At 45.4% G+C, this 24,935-nt stretch overlaps 1 protein-coding gene across 1 annotated transcript in view; it reads left to right on the top strand.

Moving 5' to 3' along the window:
• The window catches only part of FSTL1 (follistatin like 1), a 53,375-nt gene extending 30,725 nt beyond the window's left edge, over positions 1-22,650 (top strand). Inside the window, exons 3-11 of the mRNA XM_004772789.3 lie at positions 3,600-3,704; positions 5,787-5,916; positions 6,957-6,989; positions 8,329-8,459; positions 12,537-12,655; positions 13,995-14,107; positions 14,440-14,550; positions 16,986-17,062; positions 19,926-22,650. Coding sequence (XP_004772846.1) covers positions 3,600-3,704; positions 5,787-5,916; positions 6,957-6,989; positions 8,329-8,459; positions 12,537-12,655; positions 13,995-14,107; positions 14,440-14,550; positions 16,986-17,062; positions 19,926-19,970 — 864 coding nt within the window. The 3' untranslated portion in view covers positions 19,971-22,650. The remainder of the gene's footprint in view (positions 1-3,599; positions 3,705-5,786; positions 5,917-6,956; positions 6,990-8,328; positions 8,460-12,536; positions 12,656-13,994; positions 14,108-14,439; positions 14,551-16,985; positions 17,063-19,925) is intronic.
• The last annotated feature ends 2,285 nt before the right edge of the window (positions 22,651-24,935 follow it).

Raw genomic sequence — 24,935 nt, 5'->3', positions numbered from 1 at the left:
CACCCCCACTAGATCACAACCTTCCACCTGGCAGGTTCCCCTGCCTCCAGCCTCTCTCCATTGAGGCTGCCCTGTGCTTTGAGTCAGAATTTCTGAGGTGGAAGGGACCAGACACAAATTAATATTCCAAAGCACCACATTCTCCCTGTCACCTGCTGCCCTGCCTCATTTCTGGGTCTCTCGCCCCACATGTCCCCAAAAGACAGCCATCAATTGCCCTGTCCCTGGAGCCTGTTTATGCCATATGTATCTCCTCTCAAGATGCTCTTCCCCTCTGCTTAGCAGAGGGGTAGGGCCACCCACCATGCTAAAGGACTTCCTAGGAGCCTCAGGGGTGCTCCTGAAAACCTGTTCCCCCCAGAAGAGAGGGCTTGAAGGGCTTTCTATGGTACAAAGAGGCCCCCTCTAGGTAGAAAATTTTCATTGTTGTTTTCTGCATTGGAAGCATGCCTGTGAATGGGAAGAACTGGGGAGGATGGAAGACTTCAGGTAGAACCTTCTTTCCCAGGCCGGCAAAAATCCAGTTCTTTGTACCTGCTGCCTGTGGCTGTAGGGTGCTCGCCCCACCCTGCTCTCCCCCCTCCTGCCCCAGAGCTCCCTGGCTGGGAGGCTGGAGCTGCAGGAGCCAAGGCTGCATCTCTGCATTGCGGCGGCGGGTTCTGCAAGACAAAGAGGGAGATTGCCACCTATTGACAGATGTGCCACCTGCAAAGAAGAATGCCTGTGTGACTAGAGCCGGAGGGGGGCCCCCTCTTCTCTCTGGTCTTAACCGGGCAAGGAGGCAGATGGTTAGCCCTTGGTTTTTTCCATTCAGTCAGTCCTCCCACTCTCAGTATTATCATTTCAGGGTAACCGCAGCTGGGTGGGGGACATGGCAGCCAAGGTGGGAACAGCACTCAGCAGGGAAATTGTCTGAGAGTCAGGAACCATGGCAACTCTCAGCTATGTGGCAGGCACGCTACTGCAGGCGGTATCTCTCCTTTACTGCTCACACACCCCTCGCGGGGATGAGAGGTCCCCTTTCACAAGTGAGGAAACTGAGGTCTAAAGGAAGTACCTTGCCCATGGCTGTGGCAAGGAAGGAGCAGAGGTGGGATGTGGGAATTCAAATCTAGCTCTCTGACGCACCTGTAAGTGCTTTCTCACAGGTGCTAATTATGCAAGTCACATCGTTATCACAATCTCCTTAACCTTAAATTTTCTAGCTATGAAGGTCAATCAAATAGAAAAAAACTGCTTTCTCTTTTGTTGGGTAGGAGTTTAGCTCTGTCATGTTCTAGTTATTTAACCTACTCATCTGTTGTCTGAAGTTCCAGGTTGGAATCCTCGCTCCTCTCAGTTATAGCTCTGGGACCTTTGGGCAAGTCACTTGACCTTTCTGATCTTCAGTTTCCTCTCCTATAAAATGAGGTTAATAATAGACATGTTCTTGCAGGGTTGTTCATTCAGTGAGATGAAATCGTATGTGTGAAAACAGTTTGTAAATTTGAACTGGACTGTTCAAATATGAGGCTTTATATTTTAAATAGAGACTATCTGTTTCTTCAAATGATTTTGGAGATCTGTTTCTGAAAAAATGACTTAGGTTGAATTCAACTTGGAAGGAAAAGCGTTTCTCTATTCACTAAAAGCAGCAACAGAAGGTAAAAGGAGCTCTGTGCGTGCCGCAGGCTATTCTGCAGGAATCTGCTTGCTTTTCAGTTTATGATGCCCTTCCAAATACACTGTTTCATCTTCGCAAGACAGGGCTGGTATTTACCCCTATTTTACAGATGAGGAAACTGAGGTTCAAAGAATTAAAGCGACTAGTTACAGACGTACAGCCGAGTATAAAAGGTCTGCCCGTGCAGCTGGATACTGGTGTCTTTTGAGTGCAGGCCTATGTCAGGGCATGCCTTTTCATGAATTTATTTGTCTGAATCTCTTGGTTAGAGTGTTGTTTCATGAAGGAGCGAGAATGTGCTCTTATCTGAGATTTTTTACACTGGTCAGCGATAGCCTTTTCCTCTTCCTTTTTTAGAGCTGCTTTCCCTTCCCAGGCACAGTTAGGGCCTGCCCAGAGAATATGCTTGATTTTATCTCCACTCCTGGTTTAGGAAACAACAGCTCTCCAGTCATCCCAGCAGTCTGGGAATTACTTCCTCTTTTCTTCCCTGCTTGCCAGCTTTATTGAATTCCCCTTAGCAACATCCAAAAAAGAATGGGTTTAAGCAACAGCCTATGAACCAATGAAATGTGAGCATGGCGCGAGTTTCTGGACCAATGGGATCCCTGCAAGACAGGCAAGATGGCTGAGGGGAGACAATAATAACCTGGAGTTTGCAAAGCAGCCTCCAGATGGCAGCAGACCAGCTGTATTGGGCACAGCCCTCAGCTCTCAGTATCTACTTTGGTTTTTGTTTTCTTTGACCTCTTCTTAGATACGAAACATTTACCGACCACAAGAATTTTAGTATTACGAGCTTTGTGAGTGTGAGTTGCATGGTTTGAAGGGTGGAATCTGAGGTTTCGCCTCTGCCTTTCTGGACACCTCCCTCAGCTCCTGCCATGTTTGTTGGTTTTGTCACAGTCATTGCTACGGGGGGGGGGGGGGGGGGGGGCCTGTGGTGACTGCCTGCTCAGCAGTCAGACAGAGGCTGGAGGAATCACATTCTCCTTTCTTCAACCACCACTGCTGCCGGCCTGCATGGCAAATGAGGTGGGGCTGCTTTTTAGCCACCAATTAATGTGAGAGAAGGAATGTGTCACCGACAGATTAGTGCCTACAGACACTCTCATTTTCCGTGGCGTAGACTGGGACCATTCCCTGCCTGCAGGTTCTGCTGAGCATGTCCAAACAGGAATGTGTGACCACAAGTGGTTTGAGGATAATTCTGTCTGTCGGCTGAGTTGGCCCTCTTGGTCTTGAAGCCAGAGGCAGATATGGACAGGGGCTGAATAAGACCATACTGAATAATAGCAAACCCACGTTCCCAATGGTTTAGCTGTCTTTCTTTTGCCTTTTGAAATGATATGACCTTGAATACCACTCACTGAGATTTTGGTCCTTCAGATAGCTGTATTTTTCTCACATGTCTCTATTTCTGTCTAGTTTACTCTTCTCATCCTTTAGGAATTAGTTAAGGCATCCTCTCTTCAGAAAGCCCCATTTGATTCTTGCCCTCCTTCTGCCCTCTGACTCCTAGTGTTCCTGTTCCTGCATCTCCATGTTTCTAAGTCTCTGTTTGGGAGTTTCCTCGGGGAGCCGTGGAGCTTCTGAGGACGGAGACTGCCTTTATGGCTCTTTACTGTAGTGTTCACATAGAAGGAGTGTTCAGTAACCATTTCCAAAAGAAAGGAAGCACGTAAGAAAGCATCTCTTGCTCTTTGAGAAACAATCTGAGGGACTTCGGAGTAGCTGGTCCTAGGCTGGAGCAGTGCCAGCACGTCTGGGGCTGGCTCTTGGGGATGGCTTCTAGCTGTTTCAGGACCCTCCAACAACCCTGAGCTGCAACTCCAGACCATGACCTAAGTATGGAAAGTAACTGCCACAACCACTGGCTTACACCCTGACAGTCTCATCTCCGTGACATGGTTTCCTTTATGATTTTGTGTTTCAGGAAGAACTAAGGAGCAAATCCAAGATCTGTGCCAATGTGTTTTGTGGAGCTGGCCGGGAATGTGCAGTCACAGAGAAGGGAGAGCCCACCTGCCTCTGCATTGAGGTAAGTCCTGAGCTCGGGAGCCAGACAACAATAGCCAAGGTCAAATGGTGACCTTGCTGGAGCCACTAGTCACCACGGCAGAGCCAACAATTTCATCACCTTTATAAAAGCATACTGTGTCTCTCTGAAGGACAAGGGATTTTGGTCCCAGAAGTTAAAAACCAGATACAAATGCAGGGATATTCTTTCTTTTTTTAAAAGATGTTTAGTTTTATAAGATTTTAATGCTTTATAAATAAGATTTCATATTTTATAAGATTAATAATGCTTTATATATGTCAAGTAATACAGACATTTATATAAACATAAAATTAATCATCTTCCCAATAACTTTCAAATCCTATTAGTCTGAGATGACCAGTGTTCACCGTTCAGTATATATTATTCCACTTGCTTTTCTATGCCCCTATAAACATACAGGGTCCCCCCCCATTTTATACAAAAATGGGATCATAATAAATACTTTGTAATGGCATATTTACGCAATAATTTTCCCACAGGTGGACATTAGGTTGTTTCCTGAGTTGTTTGCCACTGGAAACAATAACACCCTTGTGCAAATATCCTTACATGCTGCAGCCTTTATTTCTATAGGATTGAGTCCCACTAGGGCTTGCCAAGTCAAAGGATATGCACATTTTTAGGAAACTACTAGATGAAATGAAGGTTTTTTTTTTTTTTTTTTTTTTTTAGGGGTTTTCATTTATTTGTTTTTAATGAGGTTTAAAAAGCAATGTGAGCTTTTGAAGACTACTTCTTTTGTAAGCAGGATTCTGACAAGTTCTCACTCTTCAGACAAACATAAATCCCATCCTTCCCCTTTCTGTTAAGTCAACACAAGCCTAGAAATATATCTGCCTTTCTGCAAATAAATATACCTAATTTAGTTCCCAGGTGAAGGATCAGATTCATTGTCTCAGAAAGGAAGTCCCCCAACTTAGAAATGTGTTAGCCAGATCCATTGGGAACCTTAGGAGGCCCTCCCCAGAATGTAGCTGGCCACGGTGTGGTGATGTGAGCCTGTACTTGGAGTCAGGAAACCTGATTTCTAGTCTCACCTTAACCACATACATTTGTGTGATTTCGAACAAGTTAGTTGCCGCTGGATGCTGTGAAGACAGAGACTGTGTTTGCCCAGCCTGTAGAATATTTAATAAGAACTCCCTAATAAATACTGGTTAAATAGTTTGTCATCCCAGACTTTGGTATTTTTATCTAAAATTTGGAGAAGCAGGACCGCCTTCCATCTCCAGTATTCTGTGTTTCTTCTTCCCGCTTCTGCTCTTTCTGGCTTTGGTGCCTTCATTAGGGCTGAGCTGAACTTGCTTGCCCCTTACCATCTTTCAAAATCCACAAAATTCTAAAGAAACCAAGCTTGCCTGTGACCATGGCCCTTTAAATAGCCAATGTAGCCAAGTTGCCAAGTGAACTTGAGTCCATTTCCCTGTTCATAACGATTTTCTGCAGTACTTCACAGAGACCCAGTGTCCCCAGCCTTGCCTCACAACAGCCCTTGCAAGATCAAGAGGAAAACAAAGTGGCCCCCAAATACTACACAAAGCAAGAGAGCAAAGATCCTTCTAGTTAAACCCCTGAAGAATTGGAGCATTGGGCCGTGTGTGTGTGTGTGTGTGTGTGTGCGCACGCACACACGTGCCTTTCTGTGCACCTGTCTTTCAGTTTCCACATCCCCCACCCTCAGCTCTGGCTCTTGTGTCATAGAATGTTGGTGTTTTAAGGGATCTGAGATCATCCAAAGACATCAAGTGACTTTCCCCAAAGAAGCAGAGTGTCCATATTCCTGGCTTCTTATAAAATGCCCTTCCTGCTGATTTGAAAGGGTCAGGGTTGTCCATTCCTTCACTGAATAGAAGAGATGGCCATGAACCAGCATTAGCATGGGGGGCTGTGCAGGGCTGCAGAGTGAGGGGGTGCTTCCAACACTGAGTGGGATAGTCACTGATGGCCAGAGCTGAGGCTCTCTACCAGGGTGTACTCACAGGCTGCACGTGTGTGCATGTGCGTGCTTGCATGCGTGGGTTGGCACCCTGACTGCACAGACCTCCTTCGGGTCTATTTCAGCAATGCAAACCTCACAAGAGGCCTGTGTGCGGCAGCAACGGCAAGACCTACCTCAACCACTGTGAGCTGCATCGAGACGCCTGCCTCACTGGGTCCAAAATCCAGGTGGATTACGATGGACACTGCAAAGGTAAAGAGTGCTGTTACCACCATCTCCCAGGTCCAGCAGAGGAGCCAGGGGATGTCCCACACTGCTTTCCACTAGGGCCACGGACACCACCCAGCTACTTAGAGATGTGTCCTCTTGGCGCTCATGAGCCTACTGGCTTTGCCCTGGATACTGGCTTTGCGTGGGGTTTCCTGCATCAACCTCCCAGGGGAGCATCCAGTACTGTCTGAGTGGGTAGGGAACCACATCAATAATCAACAGAATAAGGAAGTGTTTAAACGAACTCTATGCTTTTTCAAAAAGCAGGCAAATTTCACTTTTTATTTATTTTTTAAAGATTTATTTATTTTAGAGAGAGAGTACGGTGGGGGTGGGGTGTGAGCAAAGTGAGAGGGAGAAAGAGAAGATCAAGCAGACCTCACGCTGAGCACAGAGCCCCACGCAGGGCTCGATCTCATGACTGTGATATCACAACCTGAGCCAAAACGAAGACTCCGATGCTTAACCAACTGAACCACCCAGGCAACCTGAATTTCACTTTTTAAATTTGGGCACCTCTCAGCCCTGGTATATATATTTCCTCTATTTTGTACTCAAACCATTGCCATTAGGATAAGAGGGAGGGGGTCCCAAGCTCATTGCTAATTAGACACCAGCACCCTGCCAAGCCGCAGCCCCACTCAGCCCCTCCCAGCCTTGAACTGCCCTGGTGAAACAAAAAACTGTTTCCACATGTGTGTCTCCACTCCACTACCTTCTATATAATGATTCCATGGGAATTCTCAAAGTCCTAGTAACCCATCCCCACCCCTCAACCTGAAAGGAGGAGGAATGAGACCAGGAAGGCAACTTAGTAGCCCAAAAAGGTCAAATAAAGCAGAGGAGAAGAGAGCTCCATACTTAGGCCCTAGAAGAAGGAAGGGAGACAGGAAACTAGGACAAAATGATGAAAAGATTGTAAGTGGTCCCCTGAACATGGGATGAATTTAATCCCAGTGATACATGGATGTGTTCTTTGGTCCTCACTTGGCCTTATGCATTTTCTCCTTTTTGTCTTGCAGAGAAGAAATCCGTAAGTCCATCTGCCAGCCCAGGTGAGAGCCTGTTTTTTCTCCAGGGTGCCTTTAGGGAAGCAATTCTTTTTCTGACAGAATTTTGTGTTTCATATTCCTTGCTGAAGCTCACAAGATCTGTGTGTCAGAATTTGTGACCCAGAACTGGTCATTCCTCAACACAGCTCAGAAAAGCTGCAAAACTGCCTTTTAGTGTGTGTGTGTGTGTGTGTGTGTGTGGTGCTTGATGTTCGAAGTGGCTAGTTGGGTTCGAATGTTGGCTGTGTTTTCAGTTTTTGTTGAGTAGTGACTGCATTTAAAAAACAGGAAAGCCACTGAATCTTTCCTTCAATGCTCTGTAACATAGGCTGTTGTCACAGACGGCACAGAATCAGAAGGCACAACTTTTTTTGTAAAGAGATAATGGAAATGCCAGCAGGAGTTTTTCCATGGTTTTCTATGAATTGAAATTAAAATTTCATCATTATAGTTATAGAACCTTTATCATATGCTTTTCCTTAGATCTTTACAGTAATCTTGGGAGGCAGACCTTATTGTAATGACCTCATTGTAATGACCTCATAGATGATGAAATCGAGGCTCAGGTTAAGTGAATTTCCCTGCATTACACAGCTTGAATGTGGCAGCCCAGATTTCCGTTCCCCTGGCTCAGGGCCCTTAGCACATCCCAGTGTGTGTTGTCTTCCAGGAATTTCCTCTTGCCAAGGCTCTCCCTCCCCTGTCCCCCATCTACCCAACTGGTATTGCCAACTGCACCTGGTATTGCCATGTGTCTTGCAACAGCTGTCCAGAGCAGAGTTTCAGCATGGCCCTTTCTTGACCTTGTCTTCTGTGGTTTAGAATAAGGGGTAATGCAGACAGGGTAAAATTTTAAGTGGGAGAGTTTTGATATACCCAATTGTTAAGGGGAAAACGCTATAGAGAATTTAAGATCTGGTGGCATGAAAAATTATAATGTGCTCCTTCATTCTCTTATTAGTTCAGCTCATCTTTGAGCCGAGAGAGCTGTTTATCGATTGATTTTTTTTTCCCCCTCAGCTTCCTAAAGTTAATGAAAATGTCCTTTATTTTTCTGCTGATGTTTTTCTCACCGAAGCAACATAGTCTCTCTCTTTCAATATTCTCAATTCTTTTAAGTGTTTTAGAAACATAAGCTTGAATCCTGGTTTAGTCGCTTCCCAGTTGTCTACCCTGCGTTGACTTCTATAAAATATGTGTGATAATTGTGTGTCCCTGGAACACTATGAAAGTTCAATGCAATGTTGCATGCAGGGCCCCAGCACAGAACCTCCCATGTAGTGGATGCTGGGTGACATTGGGGTCCTCACTGCTCAGCTGACCTCCCTCCCCCTTCCTGCAGTCGTTTGCTATCAGTCCAACCGTGATGAGCTCCGGCGTCGCATCATCCAGTGGCTGGAAGCAGAGATTATTCCAGATGGCTGGTTCTCTAAAGGCAGCAACTACAGTGAAATCCTAGACAAGTACTTTAAGGTAATCCAGAGTTGGGGTCAAATATCTTCAGCCCCAGACAAAGGGGCTGAACTTCTCTCGCATTGCCTGATCACATCTTCCCATCATCCCACGAAGCTATGATGAGTTTGATAAGTGAGATTCCAGCAGTAGAGGCTTTGGGATCTACTGCTCCTGTATATGGCCAGGTTCTATCCCCCTAGCCTGTATGTATCCCCTACACTCTACCTCACAGAGCTTGCTGTTGATATAGTATACCTTCTGACTGCACCCAGATCCAGGCGTTTCCCACCCAGTTTGACATTTCTTTAAGTCATTAACTTGATCGTCCCTGGCCTGTAGAGCTCCTCAGCATCTAAGAAGAGTCCATGGACCGGCATTCCATGGGTCCAGGATTCTTTACGAAGTCTACATACTGCTTGTCCCATCGCTTAGTTTAAGAGACAGGTTGTTCCAATGGGAGACAGGAGAGATGCTTCCTTGAAAAAGGTCGGAATTAGTGGTTAGTGATGATTAGGGCTCCCATGGCTTGGAGATTTTTCAGAGAGCCTGAGACATTGTGAATGAAGCAGTTAAAGATACTCTTCCAGCTAATTGACAAGAACACAGACACACACATATATACAGCACACCCAGAGATAAATACCACAAGCAGAAGCATGCATACCACACATACACATCCCACATACAGAGATGCACACCCCACACAGACACAGCCTCCTCCCAGACACACATTCACGTGCTCACTCTGCCATCTAAGCAGAAAGCCCCCTGTACTGACAAGCACACATCTCTAGGTAGATGCTGTCAGATGGATATGTTCTCACGTGTCTCCAGGGCCTGCTGTCCAAGGCCATAACCAGCCTGGACTCAGAAGCAACCCCAGGCACATGAGCGATTTCTCCGTGGCTCTGTGGCCACCACGTGTGGTTAAAACTAGCCTAGTCTAGGGATTCCTCTTCCTAACTGACTTTATGGACCCCACAGATGGAGAAATATTGGATTGCATATTTGGTCACTTAAGACTTTGCTTGTGTTTCTTTCTTCAGTGAGTTGTCTCTCCCATGGCAGAAAGTATGTCTCTCTGGGTTCCAAGTATTTGAGATCATGCCTGGCTGGGAGAGCCCAGCCCTTCTCAGTCGACCCTCGGTCTCAATCCACCAGCATTACAAGGCCTTTGGGGCAGAGGGTGGCTCCTTATCTCCAGAGAAACACACAATTGTGCAAAGACAGGACAGTCACACAGGAACAGAAAGTAACTTGAGGGAAATGATTTTGTAGAAGCTGAGTGAGCAACACCTGCCAGGTCGTTGCATGCAGTGACTTGGCCATGGCCACGAGGGCCTAGGAGACCCCAGAACACTCTTTCCGAAGCTCCCCTTCGGACCCTGTAGTCATTCTTAGTGGCCCCTTTGTGTCCATCAATGGCACCTGCTATTAATTTGATTCCCGAGTAGCTGGGTCCCATACCCTGCCCCCAACACCTCTCCACCTGCTCTGGCAGTAATTTCTCCAGTAGGCTCCCTTGGGGACCCCTTGAGAAAGTAGCTTCCTCTAGGGCCTTCTCGCTCCTGACCACGAAAGCTTGATCATGACTGACACACGCAACAAGGCTTGCTTTTCCCAGATATTCTGGCAGTGTCCTCTGAGAAACTAGGGGATTCAGTATCTACCTTTTGATGGTAATAGCCATCTAATAAGAGTCCTGTTTATGTAGTCTTCAAAGGGACATGCGTTCCACTAGGCACATAACTGCCTGTTGGTGAGAGAGTGGATATCTCACAGAAACAGTTACTGAACCAGGAACTGCGCTCGAGCCCAGCTGGTATTCCTAACATCAAAGTTAGTTGAAAAGAAAATTTAATGAGAATTTGATTAAGACCAAAACCAGACTCTCACTTCACCTAGTGATTCATTCATGATTTCTCCAGTGAAAGTGTAACAGACCCAGGTAGAGAGAGCTGGTCATGGTCCATATCATAGACACACGCTGGACTTCTGGTGGCACATCCCTGGTGGCCAGGGCCACAGCTGAAGCCGGACTTCTTACCTCTATTACCCAGGTATCATGTCCCCCGTCACCATAGCAGCTGTGTGTGAGCAAGTGCCTGTCCTAACCCATCCTCTGAATGTTCTCCAGACTTGGCAATAAGCCCCAAACATGGGTTTTGTATCACACACCTTCTTGCCTTGCTAGAACCCTGGAGTTACACAGAAGAAAAGGGTGCTACCTCAAGTATACATAAAGCTGGGAGAGCAGGCACGTGAGGTACTGTGCCTTCTGTCACTGCTTGGCTGAACAGAGGCCAAGTAAATTAGGTTGGTTCATGGTCCAAGATCACGGCCTCTGAGGCAGGCCCCCAGGCAATCCAGGCTAGTTCTGGGGAAGGTACCAGACCTCTGTTTTCTTTTGGATCCACATGCAGAGTTAACCTGGGAGGCCTGTTTGGTCCTCCTGAGATGAGCTTGCAGGCTGGCTGGCTCTCCCCTCAACTTCAGGCCTGGATTCTGGCCCTGCTGAATGTGCAGTGTGGGCACTTAGCACTGCCTTTTGAGAGCTGCCATAGTGGCAGGTTCCTGGTGCCCCCAGCGGTCACGTGGCCCCAGGTCTGCAGCCATGGCTGTGCAGCTCCTCATCAGGCTCACTCTCTTATTAGGCTGTGAACTCTGTTGGGGTCTGTGAGGGCTGCTTCTGTCTCTCCAGCACTGGGACCATTTGGATTCAAGAATGTCCTGTACTGCTTAAGAATGACCCTTGGCCAACTTTATTTCCTTTCTCTCCATTAGTTAATCAAGCCTTCACAAGGTGAATGGCGGTTTCCTCAGGGTGGATGTATAGGGACTAGAGAACATCTGAGACCTCTTGCTGGGAATGGAGACAAGAATGATGAAAAGGCATTAAGCAAGGGCTGGCATGCTTTGTTTTAGACATACCTGGCATTACACATACTATGGAAAGATTTACAACCTTAGAGTAGACTGTATGTGACACATGACAGTCATGGAAGAAGAGACCCTTCTACCTGGGAGCCTGGACAGACTTTTCTTCCAGAAGCCCTTACACCATCTGGGGAGCCATCCTGAAAGTAACATGGGAATGCTGAGTATTTCTTAAGGCAGCAGGACAAGACAGCCTAGGGAAAAAGAATTTTTCAAAAACAATTTTCCCCCACCAGAACTATTTAGGAGAGCAGTGATATCAACTTAAAATTTAGTAAGACCTTGACCTCGACACCCTCCTCCTGTAGTGGGGGCCTGAGCATGTTTAATGGTCCCAAATGGTTTTGGTTTAGGTTTAGCATCTTGCCAAAGAGGGGTAATAACTGAGCTCACTTTACCCTCACCTTACATCGGAAACAGGCTCCCTAGGATCAGGCTTGTGGGATGTCAACTGGGTCATGAGGACAGCCTGCGCTCTGTAAGCCAAGGACCTTGCACACATCTGCAGTGTGGCCCCCAGCCCAGAGCAGAGGGGTGGGGGGGGGCGTTGCGCCACCTCTGCCTGCAGGTTATCAATTCAGAGCCTTTACTTGTGACTTCTCACTGATGTGCTTGGTTAGGGGTACCAGTGTGAACGTTAGGTGTGAGAGCATGCCAGGGAAGTCAAGCAGCAAAAAGTGGTCTTGTGACTCCCAGAGTGAGCTCAGAGGGTCACCTGCATTGCTGTTCCCAAGCAGCTGGTTAGAAACACACATCCTGGGCTCTGCCACAGATTCTGATTCAGAATGTTGTTACATTTCGACTGAGGTTTGAGGACAGGGTATGGTGGCTGCCTGAACCCAGATGTTCCCTGGAGAATGTCTGCAGGACAGTGTCAGGGATGAGGCCACAGAGCGTCCTCAAGCCCCCCAGGCCGCTTGGGCAAACACAGGCCTGTGTCCCAGCTGCTGCTCTGAGCAGAGTCTGGGTTTGAAAGGCCCTCGGTGGCCTCTGCCTTCACACCTCCACTCTCTCATCTTAGAGTGCAGGTGCCATCTCACATCTCCAAGCCTGTGTTGCTAGAGGCCAGGGCAGGGTTGGAATGAGCAGGATGAACCAAAGATGGGTCAAGCTGAATGGGAGACAGTTGTACAAAGTGTTCCTTCTTCTCCTTTCTAGAACGTCGATAATGGTGACTCTCGCTTGGACTCTAGCGAATTACTGAAATTTGTGGAGCAGAATGAAACTGCCATCAACATCACCACATATGCAGACCAGGAGAACAACAAACTGCTTAGGTGAGTAAAGTTGAGGGCTCAGGGGTGGTCCACGAGGCAAAGGCTGGATAGCAACGGGAATTTGAGCTCCTTCCTACCTGCAAGGAGCCGCCAGGGCAAATAAAAAGTAAAAAGCAAAAATAGGGATTCCGTCCTGGTCTATTTTGTGAACATTATGAACTAACATGTTGAGCACACCTGGCATCTGATCAAGGAGTTAGTTTTTGGCCAGAGCTTGCAAGCAATAGAATGTAATCTTAAAATAAATTATCAAGGTCAGATCAGAGCAAAAGCATTCCTGAGTATCATGTGTAATGGTTTAATGGTTAATTTTCTAATGGAATTACATTACTGTATTATTTAACCACAAGTCTAAAATAGCTTTAGTTCTGACTTTTAAGATAATTGGTGCTATTTCACATAGAGAACCCTAATTGTCACAAATGAGAGCCTGTCCCTGTCCTTTTCTGACATTATTCCAGAGTAAATATTAATCAAAATGAACCCCTCAGAAACTTCCAGTGTGATTCTAATACATCCGCGAGAATTAAAAATAGGAACAGCACCTCTTTTGTTCAGAAGAAATCGAAAGCATGAAGCCCAGATTCTGCAATTCATGACCTTAGCAGTTCATGACCTTATAGTATAATACCTGAAAATCCTTCAGATTTTGATAACTTGAAATTAGATAATATTTTACAAGTTCAATGTTTGATCTTCCTAACATCCCAGTGAAGAAGGGCTCCCTGTCCTCGTTTTACAGATGAGAAAACAGGCTCAGAAAAGTTGAAGAGCTAGCTCAAGGCCATTTGGGTAGGAAGTGATTGAACCAGGGCTCAAATCCAGGCCAAGGGGAGCATGAGGGAATTGGAGTTCTGTAAAACTTTTCTGAACATACGTTTCTCTTTTTGGAGTAGTGATGGTGATGATGCCTACTTGAACTCCATCGCACATTCCATTCCTGTCATCTATTCATCTCCCTTCTGTTTTGACTTCCCTAGTGTGGCTGACCTGACCAATACTGTGGGGAAAGGCAGTTGCTCATGGAAGGTACTGCATAGGCAGTAAGAACATTTGTCAGTCAAAGTGGACAAAACCTTTCAGCAAACTTCAGTCTTCTTGGGCAGAACATTTGAACCATGTGAATGATCTGACAAGTATACAAAATAAATGTTGGATGCTCACAGGAGCCAGGATGGATGATGCTTGTGGAAAGGCAGTGCAGAAAGTTCTTCAGTTAACAGTTGCCCCCTTGGCCTCCTCTGGAGGCCCCAGGAGTATGTGATTCCGATGTTTTGTTGCTTTCTGTGGGAGTGAAGCTGAGGTCTTGCTGACACATTTCTCCTGTGTTTTGTTCCAGAGGACTCTGTGTTGATGCTCTCATCGAACTGTCTGATGAAAATGCTGACTGGAAACTCAGCTTCCAAGAGTTCCTCAAGTGCCTCAACCCGACCTTCAATCCTCCAGAGAAGAGTATGCTTCACCTAAGAAATATAAAGCTGTAGGGAATGGGGGCCTTTGGGGAGGGCCAAGAGAGAGAGACTTGATGAAATTTTGCAGAGCTTGCTAAGAAAATTCCCTCCCACAATTTCAGACTGGGCCCTAGCCCATCATCAACAAGCTGAGCATGTTTGTTGATCCAAAAATCTTTGGATCGATGATGTCATTTATCCAGTTATGTTGCCTCTGAAGGATAAGCAGAAGCAGGTCTTGTCTGGGAGAGGGGTAAAGTGCATAGAGAGTAGCCAGCATGTCTTGTTCCATCCTCACCCTAAACCATTGCCCCTTATTTTCGGTCCCAACAGAGTGTGCCTTGGAGGATGAAACCTATGCAGACGGAGCAGAGACCGAAGTGGACTGTAACCGTTGTGTCTGTGCCTGCGGAAACTGGGTCTGCACAGCCATGACCTGTGACGGTGAGCTGTCGTCCCTCAGGCAGAAGGAAGGCATGGCAAGGAGAGAGCTTCCTTTGTGAACTCAACATAGGAGAAGTCCAAGTGGGGATGACAGAGAAGAGTCATCCTAGCAGGGACTAGGAACAAGGAACAGACTCCAGTTGTCCAGTAGTGTCTGAAAGCCCCGTGGGCAGCATCGAGGGCAAAACACTTCTGCCAGATGCATTATGTTCAATACTCGTTCCAGAGGTGTGGCAGCAGAGAGGCTTAAGATGCCAGGCAAGATCAAATGTTGATATGAGACTGGCCTAATCATGATAGAAATAGTAATAATAATGATGATGAAAGCAAATACTTAGTGAGAGCTGTGTGCCAGGCACTCTTCTACGCACTTTACATATTAACCCACTTAATCCTTAGGACAGCTTAGGAAATCCTCTGTGTAAAAGACTCATGTGGTTGGAAGACAGAATGTCTCCTCCTTGCCATCCACACCCAGCAGAAAAAGGAGAACTGTTTACAGGCCTTCTTTGAATTAACAGACTTGGGTAATCCCTAAGAAAAAAAACTTGAGTATGGTCAGGGTGAGTTGAAGAGATAGAGACATCAGAGAGCTTGAGGGACCAGAGCAGAAACCCCATGGCGTGATGGAATGATGCCAAAGATCAAAAGAAATGCTTAAATGGGAGCCAGGTCATAGGGAAAAACAAGCACCATTCAGATTAGAGGAAAGAGAGTGAGGGTGAAGCCAGTTCTAGACTGAAGAGTCACACTAGGTTTGAGAAGAAAGGGCAGTTGGTAGGAACCAAGCCCAAAATTTACACCAGATGGGGTGAATTTAAAATTATATCTTTAAAAAACTGAGACAAAAAAGAACAGGCTGGTCTTAGGATCATATTCAGAAAGGTCAGGAAAGACGGTAACCAGGAGAGAGGTCAAGGACCCAGAAAAGGTGGTTCTAGATAAGAAGCCTAGGCAGCAGCAACAGTACAAAATGAGCTCAGACCTGCCAGGGGATCCCTAGTCTGTCATTGCCCGAGACCAAGTCTCTTCTCCATGTGGGAAAGCAAGAAGCCAACACAATTCCAGAGACAAATGGAAGAGTGGGAAGAGGCTGCTTAGAAACTAGAAATCCTAGAAGTTGCTGGAAGTCAAAACTAATTCAGCATAGCCAGGCTAAGCACACTGTAGCTATTGAAGCTAAGAGAGAATGTCTCAAAACTCTACCCAGCATGCCTCAATCAAGAAGCATCCTACACTTACCTTCCCAAAACCCCTGCGGTAGCTCTCAACACTAACTGTGCCTGCTCTGGTTTTGGAAGGGTAGCCATCCATTTCCAGGACACAGGCAATTGTTAAATAGCTAGCTGTCATACAGAAGAAGCTTGATCATCTGGATAATAAGCCCCATCACACATATCAGACAAAACCCAAATGACCGTCTCCATGGGACAATGCCTATTTCCACAGCCACACTGGACAGCTCATCCTCCCTCTCCAAATGGCCCAGGTACACGGCTCTCTATGGGTATAAACAGCACTGGAAATGGGGGTGCCCCAAGGTGAGCCTCTCTTGGTGTGTGGGCCAGGGATCTGAGAGCACACTGCAGAGGCAGCATTCCAAAGTCAGTACCCGAAAGGCAGTCTGGTCTTAAATCACAAATTCCAATGGAGCAAAGAGAAAGGTGGCATCAAGATGCGAAACCAGAGGGAGCCAGAGGGAAAAACTGCCATGAGGGGCAGATTAATGCCAGACTCGAGAAGCACGGCGGTGTGGTGTTTCCTCACCACAAACACTGCTCGGTAAAAACATATAGATTCCATCCCAAACCTACAGAATCAGAATCCACAAAAGGGTAGCTTGGGAACCTACATTTTTAGGATGTATTCTATGATTTATTTATTTATTTATTTATTTATTTATTTATTTATTTTAGCCACCCTGTAAATTTGGGAAACATTGCTTGTTATAGTGCTTATCAGCCCGGGCTGCACATTAGAATCACCTAGAGCCTTATAAAATCCTGGTGCCCAACAACAGTTAAACCAGAATCTAAAAGTAGAATTTAAACAATGGTATCTTGAAAAGTTCTGCAGGACATTTTGCAGGTGTGGGAATCGTTGAGAATCACTGGTCTGTAGTATCTCCTGAGTCAGGACCCAGGTAACTCCCCATAGCTTTCCCTTCCAGCCTGCCCTAGCATGACTGCCCCGGAAGTGGGGGAAGAAGACACCAGGTGCAGAGGCCAGGGGAAAGTGAAAGAGATTGATTTGTTCAGTGTTCCTCTGAAGGTGTCCGTTGCACTGGGACACTTCATATTCACAGAAATGCAGGCAGTTCACCCTTCCATAGGTTAATGGGAGAGGAAATCAAGACCCTAAAAGGTAGCTCTTGGTGGGATTCTGAACTGGCTTCTCTCAGTGTTACCAGCTCTGAGCTTTGGTTCTTCTTACAGGAAAGAATCAGAAGGGGGCCCAGAGCCAGACAGAAGAGGAGATGACCAGATATGTCCAGGAGCTCCAAAAGCACCAGGTGAGTGGCTGCCTCCATGCTGAGTTGGGTTCTGCTGCTGCCATTCGGCCCTTCCACCATTCAGGTATTGCCTAATGCTACTGGAGACCAAGGAGCCACTCTGGTGCATGCAGTAAGTCCTGAATGGTAAACCCACAGTATCAAATCATGATCTAGATAGTTCCCTGATAGAGTCCCTCCAGGGTCCCGCAGGTCTCAGCAGATATAGGCTACAACTTGGTAAATTGCTTTATAGGTAAGAATTAGGCAGGTAGTGATCTGTAAGTTGGTTGACAGTGGTTTGCAAATAAGTAGTGTTACTGTTTCCTATCACGAGCAGTGCCCAAACCCAAAGACTAGGAACTCCTTGGGGGCAGTGAACAGAAAATTAGTGAACATGGACCACAGCAGAAAGGATTTGTTAAATGCCAAGCTATCTAGAGAACAGCCTGGGATTGACAAGGCCAAAGTACTCAGAGGTTCTGCTTCCTGGAGACTTGAGAAGATAATAAATAAAAATTCTGCTCAGGTGCTGTGTCATTAAGTTGAAGGACTTCCTGGGAAAAAGGCTCTTGGCAGAATAGGGATTCACTGACATACTTTGGTAAGGGCTGGAGGGAAAACGTGAATATGTGGCCTCTAATGGCCTGTCTTCCCGCTGGCTTATAGGATATAGGTCACCTATTTGCAGACTGGGTCTGGTATACAAGCCTTCTGTCTGACTTAAGTTCTGAGCGAATGTAACAGTCGCAAGAACTGCTGTTGTGATGAAGTATTTGACTTGAAAATAATTATTAAGTGCTCAAAAATAATAATTGCTCATATTAGTGGCTTTTAACACACATTTTGTCACCATTGTCACTGATAATGTAGAATCTTCATGTCAGTTTTTTAAGCCAAAGCAGAAGCTCCTGGCCTTCTATTTTTCCATATTTCATCAGCCTTGAGTCTCCAGACAAGTCCAACCACATAAAAGAAAAAAAGAACTTAATAGGAATTCCTTTCCTCTGGGGTGGGGAAATGATCAGAGTAGACAGTGGGGAGTGAATTATAATAGCTCACATTTTTATGCCTTTTATGTGAGTTCCCTCAGAAAGTAGACGCTAAGTCAAGGACTCGAGTACAAATAGTTGATTTAGCAATCCTAAGAGACACCAGAAGGGGAGTTGGGAAGCAAGCCCAGGAAAGGAAGGAAGCAATAAAGAGTGTATATCCAGGCATGTTACCACTGTGGGCGGGTGGCGCTTAGTCCTCCTGCGGAGGGCTGGGACCAGAGCTCCCGAGCCTGAGAGGGAAGGGAGCAGGAGTATTCCTCCACAAACTCCCCAGCCGCCGTTGGCGAGGGCCGCCACCAGCAGCATGAATTCCCGAGCATCTCTGGCCCGCCAGCATGTGTGGGCAGAGCAGGCTCCAGCAGCCAGAGAAAGTCTCAGGCAGAGAGGTGCAGGTGCTGGCAGGAAGAAGCCATGCCAGTACTGAAACACTAAAGGGGCTACAGATGGGAAGCCAACAGTGTCTGCTAGATGCCAGGCACTGTTGTTTTTTATTGCCTAATTAGTTTTTTATTGAGATATAATTTATATACCATAAAATTCACCCTTTTGAAGTATACAATCCAGTGGTTTTTAGTATATTCACTAGATGATCAACCATCACTACTATTTCCGGAACATTTTCATCAGCCCAGAAACCCCAGGCCCATCAGAAGTGACTCCCCATTCTCTCTTCTCCCAGCCCCTGGCAGCCACTCATCTACATTCCAGCTCTACAACTTTGCCTATTCTGGACATAGACAGACAAATGGAATCATACACTATATGTCATTTTTGGTGTGACTTCCTTCACCCAGCATAATGCGTTCAAGGCTTATCCTTGTTTTAGCATCAGTCAGTACTTCACTCCTCTTCATGGCTACATAAGATTCCATTGTATGGATAAGCCACATTTGGTGGGTCTGTTCACCAGCTGACAGATATTTTGGTTGTTATCCCTTTTCGGCAATGATGAATAGTGCTGCGGTGAACATTCTTGTTCAAGTCTCTGTGTGGACATACATTTTCAGGTCTCTTGGTTCTGTGGGGTACAACTGCTGGGTCATATGGTAACTCTGTGTTTCATCTTTCGAGGAACCACCAGACTGTTTTCCAAGCGGCTGTACCATTTTACGTCCTCGCCAGCAGTGTTCCTGTTTTTCCACAATGACAAATTTGTCATTGTCCCTTATGTTCTCTTTTAGCCAGCCCAGTGGGTGTGAAGTGGCATCTCATTGTAGTTTTGACTCGTGTTCCCCTAACAACTAATGATGTTGAACATTTTCTCATGTGCTTACTGGCCATAAGTAAGAATGGCTTCTTTGGAGGAATGTGACATGTTGTAAGAGGTGGTCCTTTACTACCCTCGTCTTGTAGATGAAGACACTAAGGCACAGTTTTTATAATTTGCCCAAAGTCCCCCAGAAAGGAGTACATCCCTGACTGAAGTTCAGACCATCTGCCTCCAGAGCCTGTTGTCCTTAACCCCTCTCTGGACAGGGATTTTGGCACATCTTGTAGCACTTGCATTTAGCATCCTTTTCTTCATCTTTAAGATGGGGATAATCGTGTCTGACCTGTGATTTCATAGGCATTCAAATGGGCTCAGCTCTTAATGACAGCCCCTATGCGACCATGTCAAAAAGAACACATGATCTTTGCCCTCAAAGATTTATATGGTATATAAATTATATCTTTGTTCTCATCCACGGAAGAGACAGACAAGTAACAGAACAAAAATTTAGCAGAAGCATGTCTCTGTCAATGCTGTATAAAATCTTGAGGACTAGATAGGTGCCTGTGATTTCTTTTTTTTATAATTCACAATGCTTATTTTCTCCTGCTTCTCAAAGGAAACAGCTGAAAAGACCAAGAAAATGAGCGCCAAAGAGATCTAAAGAGGTGGCACCTGGGAAGGGTGTCCAGAGCCTGGCACCTTCTCTTCCACTTCCTCGCTGAGTCCAGTATATGCAAGTGTCTGCTACAATCGCCCAATCACCAGTATTTGCTTGTATAGCGATGAGTTTTTATTTTGTCTACTTGTTTTGCAATAAAGGAAATGGGGGTGGCTGGCTAGGAGGGGCAGGGCCATAGCCTTCATTTCTAGGAGTGCTTTGAGAGAAACTGTAAATGGTGCTCAGGGGCTGGAGACAAGTAAGGAAACTGCATCAGGGTTGGGAGAGGAGCGGACCCAGATCTGAACCCCAATCTGCCACAGCAGTAAACACGCTACGGGGAGTGCAGGCAATGCTGGCCAGAACTTCAGGCTGCCCCAGAGCAGAGGCAGGGGTGGGGGTGGTTGGAGGCTCAGTGGAGAGGAAGGCATTCTGCATCCAGCCCCTCTCTGTCGCCATCAGCCTAACAGACCTCCAGCATCTGTGCTTCTCACAGCCCCAACCACTGCCTTTAGATAACGCAGCCATCCTTCCAGGTACCCTGTGTCCTTTAGACTTGGGAATTGGGGCGGGGGGAGTACATGCAAATGATGCAGATATTTGTCCACTTTGAACCCCTTAGAGACCAAACCAAATTTTTAAAATACTATTTACCAAAGGTGCTATTTTTCTGTAATACTTTTGTTGGCAAGTTGACTTCATTCTTCAGTTATTATCATTATATTATTGTTGCTGTTTAGTATTTTATTTTCTTGACTAGAAATGGAGCTTCTGTAATTATTTTTCAGTAGTCTTACCATTTCAGGGGTGGGAGAGTTTGGGGTTCTTTCTGGTGCAGGGACCGCTATAACCCAGACCCCACCAACCCTGCTACATATTTAGACGCAGCCCAGAGATCTGTCCCCCTGGCTTCCAGTGGATTGGCAGTCTGCCAGTGGGTGCCTCAGACAAGAAGCCAGGGGAATACGAAGCATCTCCATACAAAGTTTTTAAGGTCCAAAAAGCTAGTTTGTTTCCATTTTTTTCTAATACATTCATGCAAATCAGCATTCCAAAGGATGGAGACAAGTGCAGCCAAGCAAGGCTTAGCCTATCAATATACTCTTTGATCTACCACTAGCTAGGAGGGGGGACTTTGGCCCAGTCTCTTCCTATTTTGGAGCCTCAGTTTCCTCAGTGAACAAGTAGGATTAACCTTTCAATCTGATAAATTATAAATTCTGTGGTTCTGATAATTGGCCCAGAAGGATACAGGTTCCTATGATTTCCCTTCTCCTTAGGATAAATGAAACTTTACTGTTAAAACAAAAGGGTCTGACAGCTAAAAACAAGATGACCAAATCTGACCTCTGTCTCAGAGGCTGTGCTGTGATGTAGAGCTCTCTCGGATAAAGTCTATCCGGGAAGAGAATGGGAAAAAGAACCCCTCCACTTACTTTGCCCTCACTTTTGTGCTCCGTTCTTAACCTTCTTGGAAACAGAAATATCTTTCCCTTTCAAGATGAGGACAAAAGAATTTCACATTTTAAGGAGGCAGGAGGGAATGGAAATGGAGTCTTCAAACCATGATTGGGAGGAGGTCCATCATTCTTATCTTTTGGACTCTGATTATTAACCTCACTATTTACCATATATAAGATGCACTTGGAACAACAAAGATTAAACACTTGACTTGAGAGCTCATTTTCAGAAAGTAGATTACAGACTATGAGAGGGAAATTAGGTAGATCGCACTGCCCAGGTGACTCTGAGAAGGTTGCGCTTGAATGTGGAATTCCTTCTAAAGTTTCTTTGTTCTCCTTTGAAAGGACAGCATTCCATTTTGTTTAGAATTCTGAGCTTTTATACACGTCCCATTTAAAAGGTCTTTTTGAGCCCCACTTGTGCACTCTGAAATGCACCTTCCTGTCCAGTCACCTCGGAGAACTCCCAACAGCACAACTTGACTGAGTTTTGCCAGCCCCTGGACACTGAGGGCGAGGGCAGGAGTACCAATTTGTTTAAAGCAAGAAGCCAGAGTGTCTCCTCCCCAATTACATTCAGGACAGTGGTGGCAATCTAAGACTACCCTACCCTGCAACATGGAATCGCCAAGAATAACTCTGCATTCCACCTGTAAGTAGGGCCGCTATTGTCTGCGCCATAGAATCACAGTATCTGATGACCCTTCATGGAAAGCTGCTAAGTAGCCTAGTTTGGGGAGCGTTGCATAGAGCTTTGCATGGAGCAAATAGGATTAAACCAGGTTCAGTTCCTCCAGCTCTCTACAAGCACGGGGCTTAGACTGCAATCTTCCCAGGGCTTTTTCGGTGTGTATGTGATTTTATTAACATATTACAGCATCTGTTAAGATTCAGTGTTCATGGAAACCTTTTCACGTGCCATGACTCTGGATTCCATCACTGTTTTTTAGAAAGCAGGTCTCCTCCACCTGCTAATAAGCCCATGTAGACAAATCTGAATGTCTTTCCTTTACACATAAATTTTTAAATAATCAAATCTCCAGAAGCAAATCTGAACAGGTTTCCGTTGCTTATGTGTTTGTGAAATGTATTTGTATTAGTAGGCTTCCATATTGCATTTAATTTGTTTTTGTAACTCTTGATTCTTTGTTGTTGTTGTTGTTCCTTTTTTTTTTTTTTTTTTTGGATACTATTGGTAAATAAAGAAATTAAAATAGTCACTGTATTGTTTTCCTCCCGTCTCCCCCACCCTCAGTCAAGACCAAATAAAGTTGTGAGAACATTAACCATTTACCTCATAAAAGCAGATTTGGCCTTCAGGAGCCTTAAAAGGGGCCTGAAGAGTTTCTCCTAATAAAATGTGGGAGGGAAGCCTGGGTGGCTCAGTGGGTTAAAGCCTCTGCCTTCGGTTCGGGTCATGATCCCAGAGTTCTGGGATCGAGCCCCGCATTGGGCTCTCTGCTCAGCGGGGAGCCTGCTTCCTCCTCTCTCTCTGCCTGCCTCTCTGCCTACTTGTGATCTCTCTCTGTCAAATAAATAAATAAAATCTGAAAAAAAAAAAAACATGTGGGAATGCTGCTGGGAGGGCAAGTTTACTCAAGGACCAATAGAACAAGTTTATTTAAACAAATCCTGGACCGCGTATCTGAAGTAAGAAGGGATGAGAAGTCAGGGAGCGCTCCTATCCTGGGAAGAGGTTAAAGTAAATAGCTCCTAAAGCCCTTGAAGGTCTTATGAGACTGGAATGACACGCCGTGAGACTGGCTGCGGGTGAAACTGAGAGGCCAAGTAAACCTGGGAAAGTGACCCAGGGAGCCAGTCTCTGACTAGACAGCCTTAATGGCTTTCGTCTGATACATACCCCATAAGGGTAAACATTTCCAAGTGAACTGACTGTTGGCTCGTTAAAACCTTCTGTTCTGCTTCATCTTGGGGGTCACATGACCAATACTTGCTTTCCACCTCCCTGTGCAAGTCTTACAGCTATGGTCTACTCCATAATCCCAATAATTCTGTCTTCCAAAATCGCTCATTCTGGCTGATGAGGCTTAAGCTTTCTTCATTTTAGTCCTATGTGGAGAATGCTTGCTGCTCTAAAATCAGTCAGATCACCTTGATTGGATTTGGGGTATCACTCAAGTGTTAATCAAATATTAAACACGGGAATCTCTGATTGTTTTTGCTACAGATTACTGGTTTCACTAATCAATTTGGTTCTTCAAAGTTTTATTCTCAGAAGGGAATTTAAAACCCAATTTGAAGAGTACCTTGTCCACCACTACTTGTAAATCCTGGCTGGCCTCTCACAATCTTCCTCCATGTTCTGGGAACACTCCTATTACAGTATGTGTGTGCTAGCAAGTGAAAAATGAGTTAAAAATACCCTGGGGGCGCTTGGGTGGTTCAGCCAGTAAGCATCTGCCTTCAGCTCAGGTCATGATCTCAGGGTCTTGGGATCCAGTCCTGCCTTGGGCTCCTTGCTCAGCAGGGAGTCTGCTTCTCCCTCTCCCTGCAGCTCCCCCTGCTTGTACTCTCTCTCTCTGTCAAATAAGTAAATAAAATCTCTTAAAAAAATAAAAATAGCCTAAAAAGCTTAATTCAAATGGTTTCTTATCATCAAAATGTAATACTATGAATTGTGCAAATTAATACAAATTACTTTGATTAGCTTTAGTTTTAGAGCACCTGTATGAACCCCCATCAGTCCTCTCGAATTATCTCTGAAATAAGGGGGAGGTGGGAGGAAAGAAAAAGAATGAACAAGTGGATCGCTCCAAGCAGATGTCATCAGAGCTCCGGAGGAGACGCAGCATGGATGTGTGATGTGAAGGTAGGAACCCATGGGTGCTGCTGGGGGCTGTGCCATGATTAAAACACAGGAGGCATTCATGTTGCTGCCCTAATGAGAGGGTCTTCCTGTCAACAGAAGTAAATTTTTTAACACATTTCTTATTGAGAAAGTAATCTATGCACATGGCAAAACAAAAAAACAAACAAACAAACAAAAAGTTGTGTCAAAGAAAATACAATTAAAGATCCATCCTCTTAGAGGGTGTGTACATTTATTGCTTGGAATTACCAACTGTCCTTCAAAGAAGTTGCACCCATTTACATTCCCACCAAATATATGGACACTGGTATCTATTTACCTACATTTTTGTAAACACTGTGTCTTTAAACTTTGGGCCTCTTATAGAGCAAAAGTGGTAACTTGTTTTATTTTAAATTTATTTTATTACTCCCTCTGTGAGAAAATCTCAACTTTCTGTGGATTATTGGCTCTTGCTTTTTTCTTTCATACCTTTTATTCATTTTTCTATTGGCTTTTGGTCTTTTCTAAGTGGTTTATAATAATCCTTCATATATTGTTATTAACCTTTTGTCTGTCACAAGGGTGGCAAGACATGGCAGTGGTACAGTCTCCAAACTATGGAAAGAACCACGATGCCCTTCAATGGAGGAATGGATAAGGAAGATGTGGTCCATATACACTATGGAGTATTAT

The sequence above is a fragment of the Mustela putorius genome, unplaced genomic scaffold (assembly GCF_011764305.1).
Source record: "Mustela putorius furo isolate JIRA1106 unplaced genomic scaffold, ASM1176430v1.1 tig00003834_pilon_pilon_pilon, whole genome shotgun sequence".
NCBI classification, from domain to species: Eukaryota; Metazoa; Chordata; class Mammalia; order Carnivora; family Mustelidae; genus Mustela; species Mustela putorius.
Note: the sequence above shows the minus strand (reverse complement) of the source record. Positions and strands in the feature narration are given on the sequence as shown.